The 23,259-nt window shown below is 59.3% G+C and overlaps 1 protein-coding gene across 1 annotated transcript in view; it reads right to left on the reverse strand.

Annotated features, from left to right (window-relative positions):
• The window catches only part of SYT7 (synaptotagmin 7), a 59,353-nt gene that overhangs the window by 12,018 nt on the left and 24,076 nt on the right, over positions 1-23,259 (reverse strand). The window contains exons 2-8 of the mRNA XM_063095318.1: positions 22,910-23,013; positions 18,440-18,519; positions 14,368-14,499; positions 13,222-13,446; positions 9,526-9,897; positions 5,489-5,611; positions 410-545 (exon numbers count right to left, since the gene is read on the reverse strand). Of these exons, the coding sequence (XP_062951388.1) occupies positions 410-545; positions 5,489-5,611; positions 9,526-9,897; positions 13,222-13,446; positions 14,368-14,499; positions 18,440-18,519; positions 22,910-23,013 (1,172 nt within the window). The remainder of the gene's footprint in view (positions 1-409; positions 546-5,488; positions 5,612-9,525; positions 9,898-13,221; positions 13,447-14,367; positions 14,500-18,439; positions 18,520-22,909; positions 23,014-23,259) is intronic.

Below are 23,259 nucleotides of genomic sequence, written 5' to 3' on the forward strand. Positions count from 1 at the left end.
TCCCAGACCTCCATTCAAGGGGGCGCCACTCCAAGGTAGGGGACGCCTTCTGCCCCACATCCTCTGCCCACCAGCCTTTCCTTCTAGGACCATAAAACTATCTCGCATGAGCAGGTTTTCTTAGGGCCCTTCTCAATCCAGAAAGGGAACAAAGGAGGATGAGCATTCATATTCTCACTTGACAAATGAGAAACTGAGGCACAGAAAGGACATTTTGGCAAAAGAGCTGGGAAAAGAACCCAGGCCTTACCCCCTCAGTCACCCAGTGCTGAGCAGCCACTATGTGGGGCCTGGCTCTCTGACCTGGTCTCCCTTCCTGAGAGGACCACTTCCATGCCACTACCAACGTCCACACGCACCCTCTCCATGCCCAGCTGCTCCGTGGGGCACAGGCCTCCCCCCTTCTCACCATGAGCATCTCGCTGGTGAGGGAGTTGACAAGGTCCGAGACGGAGGAGCGTGGCTCGGTCCGGCGGTCAGACTCATCGTGGGGTGTCTGGCCCGGCACTGGGGCTGTGTTCACCACCTTCCCTCCTGCAGGCAACCTGTGGGTGGGGGGAGTCTGAATGAGCATGGGCTGGGAGGTAGGCTGGGCTGGGAACCATGGGCCTGAGTGGCAGCGGGACCTTCTCTGAGGACCCAAGCAGCTGCCACCTCCTGTAGCCTGGCAGGGCAGCGCTCTTGTCCATGGGGGATGGGTTTTCCCCCAGAAACTGGCGCTCAGGGCCCATCCTCCTGGCAGCTTCTGCCCCAGGTGACTCTGGCTTAACTAACCCTGCAGGGGCTATTTTGTAAGGTCCTCCTACTCTTCATGTTTCCCAGAAAACCCACAGCCTCCAATCACTGGCTTGCATGGGTGGTCTCAGAGCTTGCTCCCCAGAGGCCTTCTCCATCCTGCCTGCCCCCAGCCTGGGGGTGGGGGGCTCTGGGTGGTGTGTCCAAGGTTTGGCAAGAGCTGGGAAAATAACCTAGGCTTTACTCTCTCAGTCACCAAGTGCTGAGCGGCCACCATGCTGCTCAGGGAGGCTCCGGGTGGTGTGTCCAGGTGCCCTCTGCGTCACTGCCCTCTGCAAACACACCTGGAGTGTCTGTCTCCCAGAGGCCCCACCTGGGTTTGCTCAGGTTCGGGGAGAGCATATAGGCGCTCTCCCCACCTTTCAGACCCAACTGACCAGGTTAGCTCAGGACCACTGCCCACCAGCTCTGTCCATCAAAACTTTATACAATGGCAGAAGTGTTCTATATCTGCACTGTCTGGTGCAGCACCCACGAACCTCAGGTGGCTACGGAGCCTCTGCAACATAGCCAGTGTGGCTGAGGACTGAATTTTGTATTTTACTTAATATAAACTAACTTAGGTTTAATATTGGAGAGGACACATCTACACCCCCTTGCTCCCCAGTCCTTACCCTTCTCCCACTCTGAAGAGTGCACATTTGATAAGGCTCTCACCCGAGGTCACAGAGCCAGGCACACCGAGAAGCCCTGTCTGCACCCGACTCTGTGCTGTTCCCAGGAAGCTGGGCTCTCTGGCCCAGTGGCTGGGTGGTGAGCCGAGGCTCCGTTCACCTGGGGCTCAGGTCAAGGGCACTAAAAGCCTGCCCAGGGACCAGACTGGAATGTCCCATGAGGAGGAAGAGAGGTGGGGGAGGCAGTGAGGAGGAGACGGGACTGGCAGCACGAGGCTTGGGACAGGCTAAAAGAGAACAGCTTGGAGAGCACAGAGCCACAGACTCAGAACCACAGAGACTGGACACAAGCCATGGCCCTCTGGTGCAGACCAGCCGCCAGCACACAGGCAGCCACGACAGGCACAGACATGCACAGAATATGCCAGGCCCTGGAGGGGGACACCAGGATCCCACAGCAGGGTGCATGTGCATGCACATACACGTGTGCGCACGCACACACACACACGCGCGCGCACACACAAGCCCGACAGACAGCCAAGGAAACAGAGAGAACGGCACAGGTGACAGGCAGGTAAACCAGAGCAGCCATGATGAGCACGCTTAGATCTCCCCATCACTTAGATCTCCCTAGATGGGAGGACCCAGGCATGCCAGGGTGTACACGTGAATTGGGACAAAATGACACAGAAAAGCTGGGAGCAGTTTTAGAGACAGACACCCTGAGGATCAGATGCATGATGCACCTGCTGTGAAAACCTGGCCTTGCCTTGGCAACACAGAAATGCCCCACCCCACTTGGCGACACACTGGGGCGCCCCCTCCCGGAGGCACCGACCCAGCAGTACACACAGGTGGGCCCACACGCGGCCACGCACACACACGGACACACACACGTGGACATGTGCTCACGCAGACAGCACAGGGAGGAAGAGGAGACCGAAATAGCTGGAGAGGTAAAGTCAGGTTAAAAATAGAGCAGGAGAGGAGGAGAGAGCGTGAGATTGACTGCTGAAGGTATGAGAAAGTCGAGTTCTTTTGGCCACGCCACAGTGTCAGCACAGCTGCAAAGCAGCCTGGGAAAGATGGTCAGCGCCACTGAAGCTGTCGGAGGTCACAGGACAGAGAGACAGATGAGAGGCACAGAGAGGCAGGGGAGAGGCCGAGGGGCCCGTCAGCGGCCCAGGGACATCCCTGTGAGGAGCAGATGGGAGGAAGGAGACAGAAACAGAGAAAGAGAGGCCGAGAAAGGTTAGTCGGAGACGTGTGAAGGCTGCCAGGTGGACAAGGGGACAAGGAGGAGCGAGGCGGCCAACAGGAGAGGCAGAGAGGAGGCGGGAACACACACCGGGACAGAAGGGACATGGTGGCTTCGGGGCAAGGACAGTAATGGGGTGGGCTGGTCCCGCCCCCCACTCAGGGTGGGGGTGGGGCCACGGTGGAAACCATTTGGATCCCAAGGAGCGATGGCAACGGGATGGCTCAGAGCATGGGGTGGGATGGGTGCGGGTGCCATGGGAGCAGGCGGAATGGGCACAGCAGGGTCTGGAGCAGGGCCACCCTGGCCTTCCTCCCTCCTGGCCCAAGAGCATTCTGAAGTTCTGGGGAAGTCTGGGTGGGAGGCTTCAGGGCAGCCACAATCATGGGGACCAGAGGCAGTGGCTGATCCTCCCCTCCTTGTTGCCTGTTGAACACACTCACACCCTCCTGGGGACCTGCAGTGAACATTCTCCTAATGGGGCCATCACCCACGGCCTGTTGCTAACAGTCCAAGAGGGTTGGTTGAATGGCCTCCCCAACAACAGCCATGGGCCTCCAGGAACATCTGGCCAGGGTTCATCTGGGGTGGGAAGGGTGGGACTGGGGCAGAGGGCCAGACCCTGGGTCTAAAGGGAAGAGCTAAAGAGGAAGGAAAGGGACAGCTGCCCCAAGGTCACCATTGCAAGGCCTGAGAGTCTAGGAGCCCAGATTGGCAGAGCCCTAAGGTGCCTGGGGTCTGGTGGGTGGTGTCAATGCCAAGTATGGGGATGGGGAAGTCTGCTGGGAAGGAAGCACTCGAGTCTAGACCCCCACACGGTGGCCCGCCACCTGGGGAACAGCCCAGTGGCCGTGAGAAATGAGCTGCCAGGATGGGTGGGCATGACCAGGTGGAAATGGCATGTGTCCACTCGGAAGGTCAGGCAGGGTGGTGGTGAGGGCCCACGACCTCCACCTCCACACCCACCTTTCCCAGGAAGGCAGGGGACACGCTGATGTAATGAAGGGATGGGAGTGTGAAAATATGGAGCGAGACCTAAGAGGCAAGGAGGTAAAAATAGGCCGTGGGTGAAAATGGAGCCGGTTAATTAACACACGGGTGATATGAAATCTCGTTTCAAGCCTGCATCTGCCCCCTCACGCTTCACACCTTTCCCCAGCAAGGGGCTCTGGTTCTTAGCAGAGGCCTCCAGCCCCCTGTGTCCTGTCCCCCAGTGACCCTCTGGCCCACCTGCGGCCCAGTTTGGAGGCTTCAGCCAGGAGGTCGCGGCTCCTGCAGGGCCCAGGTGGGTTAGGAGTGGCAGGTTCCGCTCTTTCCATACCCCTAGACATGGGTTCGGGGCCTGACGCCATCAGTGTCATGGAGTGAAAGAACTGGTCCCACTGTCTGGGGACTTTGCCCACCACAGACATGCAACTATGGACTCAGGATGGGAAGAAAAAGAAAGCACTGGTCTCCAGAAGCCACCGGAGGGACAAGCGAGTCAGCTGTGTACTTCTCAGCCTGTCCACCCTTCCCTAACCCACAAGCCCCCAGCAGCAGCCTGGGAGAGTCCCTTCCTGCCCCTAAGGGCCTCTTAATGAGCATCAGGGCCACCTGTCCAAACGCAGTCCCTGCCCAGCTCATAGGATCTGACAAGTGCCCCAGCCCAGGGGCCCCTTTTCCTCATTACAAGCTTAGCATGTTTGAGCCAGAAGGGCCGTTCCTTAGAGGTCACCCTGTCCAATCCCTCACTTGACAGATGAGGAAGCAGAGGCCCAGGGAGGGGCTGTGGCTCGCTCGAGGTTGCAGAGCGAGGCTCTGACAGAACCAGAGCTAGAAGGCAGGTGTCCTGGCTGTGGCCCTGGGTCTGACGGGGAAGGAAGCAGACCTGACCAAGGTGATGCACTCTATCCAAGGTGAGGTAGTCCCCACCTCTGGGGACTACAGGGGTGTGATCGGCCCAGCCTAAGGCCAGGTGGGGGGACATGGCCAGGCCAGGTGCAGGATGGACCCGCCTTTGTGATGCCACCTAAGCCCTGGGACCTCCAACCCTTCCCCTTCCCACAAGCAGTGCCGCCCCCCACCCCTCGAGACAGGGGAAAGTAGGAAACACTTCCCTGAATTCCTAAAGAAGTGTCAATGTCCAGCCACTGCTCGGCCTGTGCTATGGCCACACCAGTTATTCCTGGTCACCACAGGGCCCTGACCAGCCAGGCCTCAGCCTTGGCCTGAATAGCTGCCTCAGTTGCACCCAGCTCCCTCCTCCTGGAACCCTGGGTTCAGGGGCTGCCCTTCTGGCTCTTTCTGGTCACCAGGCCTCTCCCATGCCCCAGACCCTCCCATCAGAGGCTCCTCTTCCATCAGCCAAGCAGCCCAAGGGGAACTCCAGGCCTGAGGGAGGTTGAAGTGGTGGGGATGAGGGGGAACAGGCTGGTGCCCCTTCCCTTCCATCCCCCCTGCCCACCAACCACCAGAGAAACAGGGATTTCTGGGTCACCAGGTGGGGACAGAGATGAGAGATGGAGAGGGCAGCAAGGGGAGCCAAGCAGGAAGATGGGGCAGAAGAGGCTGGGCTTGCTCCGGCCAGGGCGAGCGTGCCAGGGAGCAGGCTTGATCCAGAATGGTCCCAGGACAGCCTCCCGTGACCTCAGACCCAAGGGGCACCACCGCGGTGACTGTGTGTGAGGGCACCAGCTGGGGAGGGGGCTCGTCCTCCCGCTCCAGCATCCGCTGAGGGCACCACCGCCACTCCAGCAGCTGGGCCGGCCGAGGCAGGCGGCCTCTCCGCGCCTCCATCTCTGCTGCTGCTGCCACCGCAGGCTGTCGCCTGTGCTCGTACCTCTTGTCCCCCTGAGCGTTCTGGTTCTGCTGGATTCCTGGGTTTTGCAGGTCAGGGATATTGGCAAAGTCATCCTGTTCCGAAAGCCCTAAGACCAAGGATAGCACCACCATCCGGCCTTCCCTGCCCGGTGTGGGCAGCCCACCAGCCGGGGTGAAGCCAGGAGGCCCCGTGGGCAGGGGCGGGGGGGGGGAAGGAAAGAGACAGAGACAGAGACAGAGACAAAGAGAGAAGAAAACAGCGTAAGAAACTGGCCCTGCAGGAAAGAAACCAAACTTCAGCACTGTCAACAGTTGCAGAACAGAGCGGGTGGAGATAGGGCCGGAGGGGACGGAGGGGAGGTGTCCACGGCCTGAGACCCAGCTCACCTCAGGCCACGAGCAAGATTCTCTGGAGCGAAACAGGGAAGGGGTGGGACAGAGGCCTGTGAAGCCGGCCGGTGACTGGATGGTCCCAAGGGAACATACGGGGAAGGCTGGGGGAATGGAGCCTGGGTCCTGGGACACGGCCAGCTTCCAAAGGCTAATTCATCCCCAGCTGAGCTCACTCTGACCATCTGGGCCACTGGGAGAAGAGGGAGGGGCTCTGCCACCATTTTGCACTGGGACTGTGCAGGCGGATTTGGGCTCACAGGTGGGAGGGTCTTAGCAAGTTTTGAAATGCAGTGGGCACTGCACAGTGTGCTTATGGAAGCCCATTCTAGACAACTCTGGGTCATTGTCAACCAGATGTCCTTGAAGCCAAGAGGGGTCAAAAGAGCTCCCTCCCCCAGGCTCCTGGATACACAGCTCATCCAAGGAGAACAGAAGTCCCTTCTGGCAACTGGTGTTCCAGCCATAGTGGGCTGTCTCCTGTGTCCCCCTTCCTGGAGGTCCAGGGAATGACCACCAAGGCCTCTGGGTCCAGTTCAAGGGCTTTTCATTGGAGGAGCAGTCTAGAAGCATCCGAAAGCAAAGGCGGAGAGAAAGTGCAGGGACTTGGCAAGGTCTGGAGAAGCCTTGGCAGGAATGCAGAGCCTGTGCCTGCAGTGAGAGATGGTGCTTTGAGGGCGGCGCAGTCACAGTAGTACAGGTGGCAGACCAGAAGGCGGGAGTCTCTCGGAGTGGATGTGTGGGCAGCAGCGTGGGGCCAGAGGTCAAGGTGCGGCACCTCTAGTACAGGGCATTCTCAGAGAACCAGCAGGCAGTGGCCCAGGGGCTCTGTGGGGTCGCCTGCATTTTCCAGGGAGGAAAGGGAAGCACCAGTGACCCGTTGCCCCTCAAAGCCATCAGAGGCCGTGAGCAATTTCTGGTTGCTTTGTGGAGCTCATCCAGCATTGGGTCTCTCATCAGAACAAAGAGAAAGGGGTTCTTGATGTGCAAGCGTGTCATCAGAAGGGCCAAGGAAAAGGTGGTAAGGCTGATGGAATGTTCTGGAAGGGAGAGGATTCTGGGTCAGGAAGTCTAACTTCAAACAAAGGGAAGGCAAGGTTTAGAGAGGAAGAGCTGGTAAGGATTATTTCCCAGAGAGGTTGTCAAAAAGGGAACTCGGACAGGTGAGGAATGGCATTGGAGGTGAGGGACAAGGACATGGGGGTCTTGGAAAATGGGAGATGCCACCAGGGTCCGGGCGAGGGGAGGAAGCTGAGTGGTCACAGTGCCCTTCCTTGACTTTGTGTCTTTGTCCTGGACATGATTACTCCAGGCTGACACTTGCGCTGGCATCTAACTTTTGGGAAACACTTCCCCCCTTCCCGCAGGACAAATCCTCGCTCTTTGTTTTCTGCCCACCGGTACTGTTTTAGAGTTGGTAAAATTCCATTTGGCTGCTTGGGAGCTAGTTGAGCGCGGGGGGGGGGGGGGGGGGGGGGGAGGGGGAGGCAAACCCAACGAAAACAACATGTTTTTCCCTGGTTAATGCCTTTTTCAGATACTCCTTTTGCTTTTCTTAAAAACAGAATGGCTCCTCTGCATAAATGCCCAATTTGTCATTCTCTCCAGCTTCACAGGCCGCAAGGGTGAGGACGGGGGCAGGAGACGCTGGTGAGGTTTGCGGGGGGTCCCACCGTCCCACTCATCACCCTTCCTACAAGGGGCTGGTGGGACCTTGAGGGGCCTAGAAGGCCCTCTCAATTTGACTCTTCAGCAGGGCCACCAGCATTGGGGGCAAGAGAAGAGCCTTGGAGGCACGGCAGGGGTAAGGCAGGGGTCCACAAACTACCTCCCATGGCCTGTTTTTGTATGGCCCACAAGCTAAGAATGATTTTTACCTTTTTTAAAGGGTTGTTAAAAAAAAAAAAAAATGTGGTGGAGACCATAGGTATCCTGCAAAGCCTAAGATATTTGTCACCTGGCCCTTTACAGGAAAAGTTTGTGGCCGCTTCTGTGAGGGACTACAGGTGGAGGAGGTGGGGGTGGGGTGAGCTCTGGAGGTGGCCAGCAGGTAAGGGGGCATGAGAGCTGTGTGGGGGGCAGAAGCAAGGACACAGGATGCTGGCCTGGCAAATCCTGGTTGACCAGGAAGGTGGTGGTCAGGGAAGAGGTGGCACCTAGGGCTCCTCCTGCAGCTGCAGAAAGCCTGGGGATGGCCTCTGGCCCAGGCTGATGGCTGTGCAAAGAGCGCCTGAGGTCAGGAAGTGCAGAGGGCTACAGGCTTCTGCTCAGTTTTGTCCAAGTCCCGGCAGAACCAATTCCCCTTGACTTCCCTAGATCCATGCCAGGGCCAGAGCATCCATCTCCAAACAAACCGCCACCTGGAAGCCAGGAGGCTCTGCTGGGCGTCTTGTCTCATGCAGGCGTCAGCTGGATTCCTGGGTAGGGCAGAGCCCCAGGGGATAATCTGCCCCCATTTGCCAAGGAGAGTCACAGGCTGCATGTCCTGTTGGGCTGGGGCCACAAGCCACTTGCACAGGTGAGGGAAGCCGGGGTGTGGGGCCCCTTCTCTTGGGGTGCCTCTCCCAAGGCAGCACTCCTTCTGTCCTGGAAGCTCTGCTGAGGTCTCAGCTGGAGAGGCAGGATGCTCTGAGGAACTTGCTTGCTTTCAGAATCCCTACATCTTGCCAGTGAGCAGGGCCTTGGCCTTGGGCTTCCCTTTCCTCCTTCCCTTTCTCCTCTCCCAGGCTTAGTGTGCTGGTCTCTTACTCCCAGGGAAGACCTGGGCGATGGGAATAATCCCCAAAGCCTGGAAGGAAGCTCATGTTAGGCCAGAGGAGGGGGTGATGTCAGGGACCGCAGCCCAGACCTGTCTCAGTGGGCTCTGAGAGTGACTGCAGATTCCCAGAGAGATACCGGGGAGGGGGATCCCTGGGTGGGGCTCCTCCCAGTGAGGACAGGATGGGGGGGGCAGGCGCCAAATGGCTGGGAGGAATGGCTAAGGTTAGGCACTAACGTGTCTTGTTACTTCTCAGACGCGTATACTGGGAAGAAGGCTCTGATTTAGGAACAACATTTTCTAAAGCTTTGGGGGAACATCTCAGGTTTGTCCTCAGGGGATAGGTCATTACCGGGAGGAAGGAGCTTTGGGAAGCCAGGGCGGGAGCTGGAGGACAGGTGGCTAGAGAAGGTCAGAGAGACAGGGGACAGGGCTGATGGCAGGACCGGGGGGATTGAGGTGGAGGGAGGAAGTGTGGGGCAGGAAGGCACAGCAGAGTCCGGTTACAGGGAAGAAGTTAAGTGGAGGAGAGGAGGGCGGGGCCCTTGACAGTTTAGGAGAGGAGGAGGGGAGCGCAGGGAGGTGGGCCAAGGCTGGCACAGAGGCCAAGTGCAGCCTGGGACTAGCCGGCTAGCTGGGAGGAGGAGACAGATGCTTCTCTGAGCCCTGGAGGCAGCAAGGGCGCCTAGGGTCCTAAGAGGTGGGGTGGCTCAGATAAGAATCCTTCCATGGGGGTGCTCAGGCACCAGCCCCAAGAGGTTGGGGGGGGACATCTAAGTCTGCTTGGCATCCTGCCCAGGAGACAGAGGGCCAAGAATCATGAGCAACCAGCTGCTCCCAAGGAGATTTGGGGGGAAGAAGGCTGGGTGGGGGAGTGGGGAGCCAGCCCGCTCAAGGGGAGGACTTACAGGAAGGATTTCATGTCCAAGCCTCGGTTTCGAATCTGCCCCACCACGTGGTCCCAGCTGCCTGGGTTGGAGCGGCTGCGGCCACCAGCCGCCCGGTACTTGGAGCCGGCCGAGGCGCCCTGCCGAGACTGGCCCCGGCCATAGGCCCGGGGGTTGGTGCCCGGTGGTGCCGCGGCCGTGTGGGCCTGCAGCTGGCCCAGGCTCTGGCTGGTGGTGGGCTGGCTGGGCTGCCGGCCCCGCTGGTGCTGGCTCAGCGGCTGCTGCAGGCTCTGCTGCCGCATCAGGGTGCGGGGTCGCTGGCATTTCGGCTCTCCCATGGAGCTGGGGATAGACTCAAGGGTAGTGGCCGTGGACAGGGTGGAGTCCTCGAAACTTGGGGCAGGTGGAGGAGAGGAGAGAAAGGAGAAGCAGGTGAAGGGATCACAGTGGAGGAGAAAGATGCTGAGGGCCAGGACTAGGAGGCCCCAGTGCAGGGCACGCTCTGCCGGACCTCGCCAGGCCTCCATCGCAGTTGTCACCACCGCCGTCGCTGCCACCGCCTCACCCGAGCACCCACCTTGAGGCCCCTACATCAGCCCCACCCACCCTGCTCTGTGGCCCTGACTCAGCTAGTGCCCCAGTACCTCCTGCCCGGGCCGACTCTGCTGGTCTGAGTGGGCCCTGGGAACTGCGGCGGCTGCATGGTGAAGGCAGGTCCCGGGGCCCTGTGGCTGCCTGTCCTGCTGCAGTGGGAGGGGTGAAGGGCGCTGCTGCCACCCGCCCCCGCTGTCTCGCTGGGGGACACCAAGAAAGTCTGTCTCTGTGTTGTAAGCGCTACTGTCCTTTGGAGACATGAGGAAATCCAGGCCAGTGCCGAGCTGGCCTAGTAATGCTCGGTGGGGCTGGGGAGGCCCGCAAGTCTTACACTTTGTCTGCAGAGGCGAGGAAGTGGCCTCGTGCTCGGACCTCTGCCCTGTGGCCAGGGCTGCCTCAGGATTCAGCCTCCGGCATGGATCTTTGCCCTCTTTCTAGGGATCTGTGTTTCTGGGGTCCTCTCCTGCTATCTTGGGAATGACTCCCAGTCAGAGGAGGGGACCAAGGAAAGAGCAGATGAGGGGGAGCCCCAGTAGCCTCTCATGTGGCCACCTCACCACTGTGCTGGCAGAGGACAGAGTGGCTGTCCTGTCTTTGATGCATTTGTAAAAGAGTACTCATCTTGCGGGTCCACCAGCATCTCTGAAAAATGCTGGGAAGTGGGGCAAGGACAGACAGGAGATAGGACATGGCTGGTCAGATGCGGTACAGGATCAGAGAGACCTGGGTTCCACCCCCATCCCTGCTGCTTACTAACTGTGGGGCTTTGGAAAAGTTATTCCTCCTCTTGGGGCCTCAGTTTCTTTATCTGTAAAACTGGGTTATAAAATAATCCCTGTGCTGCCTGCAGCACAAAGTTGCCATGAGGACCTAAGGAGGCTGGGCCCAGGGACGTGCTGTATCTGTAAAACTTCCCCTGAGAACCTGCCTGCTTTGTGAGCTGGCCAGAGATTTCAGCACCTTCCACAGGCAAGGCCAGAGCCAGCTGTCACCAGGGCACAACAGAGCCCAGCCAGCTTTGGGTGAGTTACTTCCCCTCTCTGGTTTCAACCTCCTCCTCCTCTCTCCCTTCCCTCCATCTCCTAATCCAATGGTCTAGGGTAGGGGTTGGCAAACTATGGCCTGCAAATAAAATTTTACTGGAACACAGTCACCGGCATTAGTTTACATACTGTCTATGGCTACTTTCATCCTACAAAGGCAGGGTTGAGTAGCTGTGAAAGAGACCGTATGGCTTGCAAAGCTTCAATGTTTCCTACCTAGCCTTTTACTGAGAAAGTTTGCCGACCCCTGGTCTAGGGCCATGGGCTGCCTGAGGATGGAGGCCCCAGGGCCCTGGGCAACTACTTCCACCACTGCAGCCAGACCCCAGCTTTGCTCACCCCTGACCTACCCTGGGAACCAAAAGGCAACAGTTAGGCTGCCCCTGTGGGCTGAGAGAGAGGAAGAGAGAAAAGGCAAGAACGAAAGAGAGAGAGAAAGTCAGTACAGTAAAGAGAGAATGAGAGAGAGAGAGAGAGAGAGAGAGAGAGAAAGCAGGATGTGGCTTTGGCTGGGCTCTTGGAGGGGGCAGCAGCCTTGCCTGACTCAGCCTTGAGCCAGGGCTATTGCCAGGGCAGGCCCAGGCCAACTGGCCAGGTGGGCCTGCAGCTTCCGGGGCAGGCCGAGGCAGAGGGAGGACGGCACCTTGGTGGCCTCCCCCTCCTCCTTGCTGACCTCATTTTGGTTTCCTATCACATCCAAAATTAGTCCAATTTACAACCTCTCAGTCACAGGAAACTAAAATTGGTTCCTCCAGGCCTGGAGCCAGTGGATGGCACGAAGGCCTAGCCAGCCTGGAGACCGGCTGGAGCAGCCTGGGGAGGGTGGGGCGCTGGGCCTGGCTCTCTGAAGGAGTGTGGGGCTTCCCTCCGGGACCCTTCTGAGGCCAGACGTCAGGGGGAAACTGGCTTGTGTTCATTCAAGCCAAAAAGCAAGTGAGGTCTCAGCATGGTGGTCCTCAGTGGTCTCAATGGCAGGACCCACAGGTTCTTCTGAAGAGAATTGGGGGGCCCCTAAATCGAGGCAACAGGATTGCCCAGCAGCAAGAAGAGGTCAGGGCTACTGGCCTTCTAAACAGGAGGCTGTTCCAGTACCTGAAAATGGAACCTTCATCCCAAAGGGTGAGAAAAGTCACAGCTCAAAGGACTTGGGGCTTGGAAGGGATCTGCTCTAGGGAATTGGAATTTTCTAAAAGTCAAGATGAGAATAAGGCTGCCCCATAGGAGGGCTGGAGGGGGAGGGGAATATACCATCTGCAGAGAATAAGGGCCAACCCATCACTCAAGCGTGGGACTGACTGACAAGCTCAGACTTCTATAAAAAAGGGAACAGCTCTCTGCCTGAGATCTGAAAAGAGAAGCTAGCTGGGACTCAGCAACCCAACCTCCAAGAACACACAATCCCAACAGCCAACAGTGGGACAGCTCATTGACCAAGACTGGGACAGCCAATGGGGATGGCTGAGATGAGGATGAGCCAGTGGGGCAGCCAGGGGCTGCTCATGGGTGGCCTCGGCAGCAGATGGTGTTATGGCACAAGCAAGACCGGGATGAGCCAGTGCAGTCACCCGATGGTCAGAAATGGAATGGCTCAACCGCTGGGTCTAGAGCCACCTGCTGGCTGTAAGAGGGAAGGCCGGTGGCTGATGGGCAGCATAGAACACAGGCTGCCAGTGGGTGGCTCCCCAAGGATGGGATGGTCCAATGGTTGACCCACGACAGGCCTGGTGCCCATGGAGAGATGGCCTGACAGCTGAGATGGGGCGGCCAATCAAAGAGGATGTGATGACCCAAGGGCTGGAATGAAGCTGCCTGGGGGCAGGAAATGGAATGACCTGGTCACTGGCAAAGGAAGAGGTGGATAGGGCAGCAGCCAGAGGCTGAAATGAGACGTTGTGTGGCTGAGTTAGTTGTGCCCAATGGCAAGGATGATGGCAGAGTCTCGTGAAGGGATGGAATGAGCCAGGGGCTGAGGATGGCACCTCTGGGGGCAGCAGCGGGCATGCCAGGGGTCCCTCTGTCCAACCTGGCAGGGGCAGGCCTGAGCTCACGGCTCCGGCGGCCATGGGGCGCCATCACTCACTTGGACAAGTTGAGCTTCCCTGCGGCCAGGTGGCTCTGCACCATCCGCCAGCGGCCTCTCCCAGCCTTGCCACCGCTGCCTGGCTCGCTGGGGGCAGCCCCGCCGATTCTCAAGGCGTCCTCTCCGGGTGGCGGCACCAGCGCCGGCTTCTCCCCCAACCGGCCTTCCCGCTCCACCGCCAGCCCCGCCGCAGCGGCCACTTTGGCACCCGACAGGAGGGTGCCACTGGAGGTGTGTGCACGAGCCGGGCCAGAGGGGCACCGGGGGCGGGCGGCGGTGGGGGAGAGAGGGCAGGCCACACGTAGGGGTGAGGGAGGAAGAGGAGGAGAAACAATGACAGATAAAAGGAAGAAAGAGACAGTGAGAGAGGAGGCGGAGAGAGACAGACGGACAAGAGACAGACAGAGAGAGAGAGAGAGACATCAGCACTGCAAATGGGTTAACGGGGAGCCTGCAGAGAGGAGAGAGGGGGACCGGGCGGGCTGGGGGTCGGAGAACAACGCACCACGACAACGGAGGGGGGGCCCCTCCCCACCGCCTGGGGCAGGGGCGGCGGGGGTGGGGGGAGGGCAGCCACCTCCAACTCTATCCCACAGGACAACGGAGGGTTAACGACGGAGGAAGAGCGGGCTGTCCAGGCCAGGAGGCCCCAAGGCAGGGAGAAAGAGAAAGCCGTGTTAGTCAGAGTCCATCACCACCACCACCACCATCACCGCCACCACCGCCACGAACCACCGACCACCGACCACGGAGCACCGAGCAGCCACGGCAGCAGCACACAGCGGGGAGGAAAAAGCGAGCCGCAACCGAGGGAGGGACCCAAACGGGCAACCCCATCCTGACTGCACAGAGGGTGGGATGGGGGGCCCGGGACCCACTGGGGGGCCAGGCGAGGCTGCAGAGGGGGGTCCTGTGTGGTGGGCCCTGGGGGAGGGGACAGAAGAGGGACAGGCAGGCGAGGGGGGGCAGGAGGGGTTGCTCGTCTCCATGGTCAGCCTGCCCATGGGGTGGATGGGTGGGGAAGGGGTGGGCAGGGGCAGGAGGAGGAGAGGAAATGAGGGGGGCCAGGAGGGAGGGGGCAGAAGAGGGAAGGAGGGCGTGCGCGGATACTCGGTACATATGATCAAACCAGGTAAAGTCACTCACTTGAGGGACAGTCGTGGGTCGCCATAAGGGGCGTAGGGTGAAATGTTTAGAATAAACTCCTTGGGAGGGTAGGAGCTCCATTTCTGCTGCACTGTGCTCTCATTGTTATTCCAAAAGTCTCTGTCTAGATCGCTGGAGGGGCAGAGAGAGAGGGGAGAAAACAGGGAGATACAAGAAGAAACAAGAACAGCAAGTCCTGCGGGGGGCGGAAGGGACGCGGGACCCCGGGGCCCGGGCACACAGAGGGCGGGGCTTCCAGGGTCTGCTCCTGCAGGAGGAAGAAAGGCAGGCAGGCAGCGCAGCCTGTGCCTGGCACACGTGCACACATGCACACGCGTGCACACACACGAAAGCGCACACACGCACACGAAAACACACGGACGCGCTCGAGGGCCAGGGGAAGCCACACAGGAAGGAGGCAAGCTGCAGGCGGGCAGACCGGAGCCTTGCACCTGGGAAGCTGGTGGGAGAGAGAAAGATGATGAGAGAAGAGGGAGTGGGAGGGGGGCAGGGGTGGGGACAAGACCTGGGGAGGGTTGGGGGTGGGGCAGAAGGAGAGGGTGCTGGTTTCTGGCTAGAGGGAGCAGAAATGTAGACCTCTCCTGGCCTCAGCTTCCCTGCCAGTCAGGGAAGGTTGGCTGTAACTGCTGAGCCATCAGCTTTCCTGTGGCGGGGTAGAGGCCCAATGCACTCTCCTCTTCCATCTCTTCCCCACTGACCCACTCCTGGGGCAGGCCCAGCTCCCAGCCCGTCTCGCTTCTCCTCCCACTGGCCTGAGTGCCCCTGGCCTCCTGTTTTCTTTCCCCCTCTGGCAAGGCTGGGATGCAGCCTTTACATGAGATTGGGGGTCTCCGCTGAGCTGAAGACCATCTCTAGTCATTGCAAATGTGGTGGTTGGGTCACCCTGAAGAAAAGGGAAGCATCCCTAGGACTCTGGCCTTACTGAGGATGTCAGCAAGGTCACCAGGGTGCCCTTCAGGTCCTTTTCTCTGGGGTCTGTGTGGAAGGGGCCTACTCTTGTCTGGGTGGAGATGTTGGGGCAGACTCCAGCCTTGGGCCCTTCGTGTGCATCTAGCCTGCTGGCTGGGGCAGTCCCACCCTATAATCCTGTCCCTTTCCGAGGTGGAGCTGCTGGATCTGGAAGGGCCTCTCACCCCAGTTTCCTCACGCCCTCCTGCTTGTGACATGTCATGCTGAAGCAGACATGCTAGAAGCACAGGGAAGGTGGGGACTTTCATGTAGGGTGAACAGCCTGGAAACCCCAGGAGCCAAAGACAAGGGGTTCTCCCAGCTTATCAGGCTCTTGAGGTCCCAAGGAGCAGGGTTGGGAGCACAGGGAGAAGAGAGGCAGCTCCCAGGCCACAGGACCATTCTGGAAGGGAGCCATGCTTGGGCCTGGAGTGTGCCAAGGCTATACCACGGCTCCAGGCCAAGGTGAGGCCACCGTTGGGGGAGGGCACTGTGGGGAGGCACATCCCCTCAGGATAAGCAAACATGTGCTTGGGGGACCTGCTTGTCTCCCCTCTGAGAGTTTGACCTTGACCTCGGTTTTCAACCTCAGATTCAGGCACAAAGGAGACAAAGACAAAGAGAAAAGCTGGATTGCCACTGTAGGCCCAGAGGAGACAGTGGCCTTGGGCCTCCCTGGTGTAGGCACTCTCTGTTTGTCCAGAATACACCTTGGAAATGTCCCATAGGAGATTCTGTACAGGGATCAAAGCCAAGGCCCTGAGCCAGCTCAAAGGGTCAGTGGGAGCCAGGTCTGGGAGCGGCGGGGGGGTGCTGGAGGGGGCAGGACAGGCCCTGGGGGAACCTGCTCCCTCAACGAAAGACCTCATTCCCACCAGAGATACTTTTGGTCACCTACCCAGCCCCCTCCCCAGCAGGGCATCACACAATGGGGTATGAATTGGGCCTCTCTGTGTCAGGTGTAACACAGAGATGGAGCAGGTAGAAGGCCTCTCTCCCCTGCTCCCTGCAGACCTCCAAAGTACAGGGCCATGCAGCCCTGGGTCCTAGAGAAAAAGATCCACCCCGACTCATCGCTGCCAGACTGGTCTTCCACCCTGTGTTCCAAGGCACTCCAATGTCTCATAGGTTTCCACTGTAGTACTGGAAAAGAGGATCTTTAATTAAAGAAGTTTGGGAAACACTGACTTCTTTACTGCAGGACTTCTCAGAGCCTTTAATGTACCAATAAATATCAGTATCGCCAAGAGGGAGATAAAGTGTCCATGTTTCCCAAACTTAGTTGGCTATGGAACCCTTGATTCATGGAATAACTGTTAATCATGTATGGGGCACAAGTGCTCTGAGGAACAGTTTGGGACACACTGCTAAGAAATGCAGCTTCCCGGAATCCCTGACAAGATGATACCTTTGGGGAAGGTCCTAAGCCCATGGTCAGCTGCACAGAAAGTGGTCTCTGCTCCCTGCCACTCCAATACCTTGGGCTCTTTTGCTCTTGCCTGGCTAGAGGCAAAGGCCCGGGTGCATGCAGACACGAATGGTGGCTTCCTCCCCCGTGGCAGAGGGGCTGCTCAGCAGGGTGGGGCAGGCTGGGATTGTGGAGAGGGGGCTGCAGAGCCACAGAGAGGTGGGCTGGATGCCCGCTGCTGCTCTCACTCCTCTTAGAGAGCCCTCATGGGCACTGGTCCCAGCCTGGCAGGGCCCACTGCCTGCCCTGCTGCCCTCCTTTCCCCTTGTTGGGAATCCTCCTGTCTCCTCTCATGGGCCCTTTCCAGGACTCCCGGCCCTGTTGCATGCACCCATATCCAGGACAGTTATGATCACCTGGCAGAGACAGGCCCCCTGCCCCAGTCCATGTCTGCACATGGCCTGGCCGGCCCACGCTCACCCCATGTGGTCCCTCCGCCTTCAGGAAGCCTGGGGCCTGCGCTCCACAACAGCCCCTGAGACCTGCCAGCTCCTGGCTTTGAAGACTGGAGAGTGTGCAACCAAGCCCAGCTTCAAAGGCTCCCCGCAGCCTCCTCCCACCCCCAGCCTCAGCCTGGCCCACCCCTCCACTTACCCCCGCCCCAGACACACCCCCGCAGCTTCTGCCAAAGGCCCAAAATGGGGTCAGAGCAAATGATGAGAAAAGAGGAGGGGCACAGGAGGGGCAGGGAGGGAGCCCTCAGGAAGGGGTGAGGGGGAAGGTAGGAAGAGAAGACAGGAAGGAAGGGGAAAGACACCCAAGGGAAGAGCAGGGGAGATGAGGCATGGGAAGGAGGCCGGGAGGGTCGGCTTCTGGACGGAGCCCTTAGCTGGCAGGCTTGGCCCTGTCCAGGCTGAGATGAAGGGCCCCCCATCCCTACCTTGGCCCAACAGCCTCCCAGTGAAGAGCTGGGCTCAGCAGAGGAAGGGACTGGGGCCACGGGCCAGTGGGTACAGAGCCCTCCACGGACAGCCTCCATGCCCAGAGCCTGAGTGACCACTGAGGCGCTGCCAGGTGGGCAGGGGGCTTCTCCTGCTGTCTCCCAGTAACCCTCAGCAGTGGTTGGCCATGGTGGTCAGCAATGGGAAGGCAGACCAGCCTACCTGAAAGGGCTTTCAGAGCAAAATAGGGAAACCGGGGCAAGTCAGAGGCACCAAGACATGCCATGGGGACCGGGGGTGACAGGGGAAGGAAGAGTCTCTGCTTCCCCTGAGAGGCCCAGCACCAGGGCCAGCTGGGGTCCCCAAGGTTTGTCTGTCCCCCTTCCAGGTATCCTCTCTTAGTGGGATCTGAGAAAAGAACTGAGTCCACTAGGAGGAGCTTAGAGGTCCAGGGGAGTAGAGAAGGGGGCTAGGGACAGTGTGTATGATATGAGCGTTGGATGGAGGGGCCAGCAACCAGGGTTGAGGTAGGGCGTAGACAGCGCTGGGGGTGACAGCAGCCAGAAAAAGCGGCTGGGGGCTCTGAAACACCGTGAGGGTCTGTGGGCACAGGCAGAAAAGGTGGGGCCTGGGGCCACCCCGAGGTGTTGGGAGTGTGTGTGGGGTAGAGAGCATGGCCTCAGGGTGTGTGTGGGGCCTCCTCCCACCCGGGCTGCCTGCATGCCCCGCCCCACACTGGCAGCCTGGCACCTACTTGATGGCCTTCTTCTCACTGCGCCCACGCCCTGAGTCTGGCGTGCCCACCGTCTCCAAAGAATTCTTGTAGCGTTTGCCCTGTGGAGATAGTACCAGGGTCACTCCTGGGGGACAGTGCTGGACCCTCCCCACCTCCCCAGAATGGACCCCAGGGGAAAGAGAGTAGACTTGTGTCTGGTGTCTAGCCTTGGCAACAAGGTCCAGAGCCAGTGTGTGAAAGAGTCACCATTTTGGGGCTCCAGCCCCATGGATCCCTGCGCCCTGGTTGGCAGCTCCTGGGCCCCATTGGGCTCTAGGACTGCCCCACCCCCCCTCAACCTGCACCTCTTCCCTGACTCCTGTCTTCTGGGGCTCTGGCTGGGCTCCCAGAAATACAATTCCCTCTGCCATGGACAGACGGCTGTCAGGCGCCACGTCACGCTGTCCACGTCACCGCCCCCAAATGGTGGGGGTGGCATCCTGCAGGGCAAGGTTGTCATCGGCCAGTGATGTGAGAGGCGGGGGCAGGGAGAAGGCCACATGCCCAGTCCTGCCCAGGCTGTGTCTGTCACTGTTTGGGGGCTCCCTGAGGGTCCTTGTGCCATGGGGATGTGAGCTAGGAGCGGGGCCTTTTGGGGAAGGCAGCCTTAGGAAGAGAGGCTACCCACTGACTTGGAGGCAGGGGGCGGGGTAGAGCCTGGATCCCTGGACAGCCCCCCAGAGTTGCTCACACCAGCAGGAGGAGGGGGAGGGGCAGCAGGGCAGGGACTGGGCACCCCAGGTCCTCCAGCCCAAGGCAGAGCCACAGCTGCCTCGGCGAAGGTGAGCACCATTCACCTTCCCGGTTTGGGTTTCTAAATTTAGCTCATGCGAAACCCAGCCCCATTAACATTCCTGGCTGCCACCAAGTGTCCTCACGTGCACCCATGGGCCACAGGCCTGGGCCAGGCCCAGGACTGATGTGGGCAGTGGGGGGATGGGGGATGTGCAGGAACTGAGGCTGCCCCCCTGCCCAGCCCATTCTCCCACTGGACACTGGCCTGCCCCTGCCCAGCTGAGTAGGGACATACACAGGTACACGCTTCCCCAATATCTGTCATGTGCACCAGCACCACAGCCACAACAATCTATTATTTCATCCTCCCTAAAGCAAAATAAGAGCTGCCACAGCCGTGCTCCCAATGCTCCTGCCAGCTGCAGCCCCTTTTCGGGCACAGGAGCCTCCTGTCTAGGGAGATCAGCTTCTGTGGAGCTCCCAGAAAGGTGTGCGGGTCAGGGGAAGGGCGCTCATCCCACCTCCAGTGCCCCTGCATCTCAGGGTGGCTGGGTCTAGGCCCCAGCAACACCACACATCCCCCATGCCACCCTGGCCACGTCCCTTACCCTCTCTGGCCTGTCCTTCCTCCTTTCTGTGATGGTGTGAAGGATGATTCCTCACCCTTCAAGGCTCTTCTCACAGGTATTATTATTTCTCTGATTACATACTTCAGCCCCCACCCCCAGAACATAACCCCACAAAGGCATGGCTGTATGGTCTCTAGTACCTAGCGTGGAACCTGGTACCAGCATTTCTCAAAAAATCATTAACTGGAAATTAATAGTCTATCACACCACCCGCCTTAGGGTCTGGGCCCCCAGCTGCTGCCTCTAAGCCAGAACTTTAAGAGTTAAAATACAGAGATTCTGGACCCTCTGGCTCCACAAAATCTGCCTTCTCTCGGCTGTCTCTGATCTCTGCCATCATTACTGAGAAGTTCAAAGCCCAAACAATTCCCAATTCCAACTGGGAAGATCAGAGGCAGAGCCACTCCATGGTGGCCAAGGGCCCTCTTTGACAGGACCCTCACTCATGCAGCCCAGGGCCCACTATTCTCCAGCCTCAGGCAGTATGGGGCAGGGTGGGCCCTGCTGATGGCATTCCCAGTGTCATCCCTCACTCCCTCCTCTTTCTGGTCTTGGCCGGAGAACTTGCCCTGATCAGCACCCTCTTCTAAGGTTGCTCAGCTGCCCTTTCCCCAAGGCCAGGCAGGGCTGGGGTCACTGTCCCTGCTTCACCGAGGGCCTTTCGGGAGCTTCTGCCTGCCCCTCTTCCTTCCAAGGCTCAGGGAACCTTCCCCTCTGCCTGCGACTATTATTCTGCAGCAGGAGCTGGGGTACTATGGGGCATAGGAACCAGGGCAGGGCTTGATTTGGGGAGTAAGGGGACAACCCAAGTTAATAGGAAACCCAGGCGGGGACCAGCAGACATTAAGTGACTCCAAAGGAGCCCAGTACCACCAGCCTATTCATCAGTGTGGGGGATGGCTAGGCTGATCCAGAAAAAGCTAGCTGGAGATTAAGGAAGTTATTAATGTTTGGAAATGGGATCTGGGCTGTCAGGGTATCACGTCATTGCTGCTGAGGGGACAGGTGGGCAAGGAGAGCCCAGCAACTGTGCGTGGAGGAGGAATGGCATTTTAAAGCCCCTTCCATGGAGCAAGGAGACAGTCTGGGCTAAAGAGCCCTGGCTTCTCGGACCAATTGGGGGTGGCAGGGAGGAAGTGACAGGGTTTGGGGGGCTGGAAAAAGTAACATTCTATCAAGAGCAAATCAAGAGGGACAGACTATGGTCTGGACCCTTGGGAAGGTTCCTGGCTGGGGGTTGGGAGGAGGGGCTAGGACCAGGGAAGAGGCTGGGTCTGCATCTTTAGGCTGCTTCAGGTACTTCCTGCGCTGACAATCCCCCCGCCTGCTACAAAAGCCATCATCTTTGAACTCCTGTCCCCAGGCTCTGCCCCTGATTGGAGGTGAGTGGGGGTGGGGAGGTGAGCCAGTTGTACTCTGGCCCTGGAAGGCACCTCCCACCACAAATACGCATGCACGCATGTGCACACAGGGCGGTGCACACACACTGCAGCACATATGCAGGGGAGGCCAGGACAGACCTCAGCATCAGCTCACAGAAGGATTTCATGAGATGATCTACACCCCACTGCTCAGGGGTGAACAGACACACACACACGCACACCCACGCACTGCACCAACAACCTCAAAGTCCACACATTCAGCACAAAGACCCCCTCACCCCCCCACACACAAAGTCACCAGCAGTGCCTGCTCATTCATCATCTCCCCTTGCTTCAAATACAGATAGACAGACAGCCTACTGGGCCCTGCAACAAGACACATAGGGTTGCAGTGAGCGCTCAGACACTCCCACGGCCTCTGAGGACGCTCAGTCGGAGGCAGGTGGCCAAGCCCTCTCCACCACCTCTCCTGAAATTCTGAGACAAATGCAGACACAGGAGACCCAGGAACAAGGCAGGGCAGTCAGCCGGGTTCCACACACCTGCACGCAGGGAGTGGGCCCAGGTCCCGCACACACTCGCACATGCTCACATGTGGAGCAGAGCCGGCCTTCTCTATGGCTCCTCCCCGGGGGTGGGAGCTGCCTGAAGCTCCACACCTGGGGATGGAGAGGCGTCTCCCAGTTCCTGAGTTTGCCAGTGTTGAAGGAGGCTAGCTGGATTATGGGCCTTTTGGATCTTTCCCATAGGACCCTCACAAGACCCTAAAGCCCTTTCCCAGGGGTCTCTGCCCTTTTTCTTCCTTCATAGGAGCGGGATGTGAAGCCCCCACCCATCCAGGGCCCACGGCCACAGTCCTCACCCCTTATCCTTGAGGCTCCTCGGTGGTTGGACAGGGAGAGAATGGGGTTCCCAGATGTGGCACCGTGCCCTCACTTCCACTATTCTCACCCCAGGGGATGGCGGGTGCCTGCCAGGGACCCTTCTTCGCCTGACCCCCGCAAAGGCCCGGCGTCGGGGGCGCCCCTGCAGTCCCCTCGGGGAGCTGCGGGCTGTGGGCGGGCCGGCAGGTTGACTCAGCCCGGCTCTCCTCCGCACCTCCCCACGATCCCCCCGCGCCCTCGGGTGATGAATGTCCGTCCTGACGGTCTCGTTACTTATTGATGGCCTAATCCTGCTCGTTAATTCCCCAGCCCTCGTTAAAAATGAAAAGACGCCGTTTGTGCTTGTACAAACCCGGAGAGCCAGGATGGATGTGCGGCGGCTGGGGGCGGGGCGGGGCGGGCGGCGCCTCCTCATTGGCCAGGAGGCCCGGACCGGCCACGCCCAGCGGGGAGGGGCGCGGCGGGGGGCGGGGGCGGAGGCGGCCTCAGCCACAGTCTGCGCGTGTGCCCCTGCGGGGCTCCTTGCGAGGAGGGGGCGTGTGTGTGTAATTGAGAGCGTGCGAGTGCCTGTGAGGCTCAGACTGTGCCCGAATGCGTCCTTAGATGTGTGGCTCTGGGTGTACACTGAGTACAGATGTATGGGGCCAACAACCTTGCAGACGCAGGGCATGTGTGCGGGCGTCTGTGGCAAACATTTCTACAGAAGGGGGCCTACGTGGGCAGGTGGGTCATCTGCGCATGCGCTTGAAAGAACTCACGAGCCTGTAATGTGGGGCGGGGGGGCAGGCCCTGTCCCCCAGGGGCCCTCAGGAGCCTCACCAGTTTGCGCTGACACCAGTGGCAGAGGCCGCAGAGGACGACAGTGACGCTAAGGCTGACGGTGATGATGGCAGAGACCAGCAGGACATCGCGGGTGGGTGCCCCTGGGGAGGATACGCATAGGTCAGATCCTCATTGGCCAGGGCCAGCCACATTCCCTAAGCCCAGAGCCCCCCAGAATAACCACCCTACCCTTCCATCTGGCCCCAACACTGGGAGCTCTGAACCCAGATTCTAGTCCCAGCTCTGCCTTGCTGGGTCGACTTGGCAAGTCCCTTCCCTTCGCCGTGCCTCAGTTTCCTCATCTGTACAATGGGGGAATTGTGCCAGTTGGTGTCTCTTGGTCTCTC

Source organism: Cynocephalus volans, chromosome 4 (genome assembly GCF_027409185.1).
Source record: "Cynocephalus volans isolate mCynVol1 chromosome 4, mCynVol1.pri, whole genome shotgun sequence".
In the NCBI taxonomy this organism is placed as follows: Eukaryota; Metazoa; Chordata; class Mammalia; order Dermoptera; family Cynocephalidae; genus Cynocephalus; species Cynocephalus volans.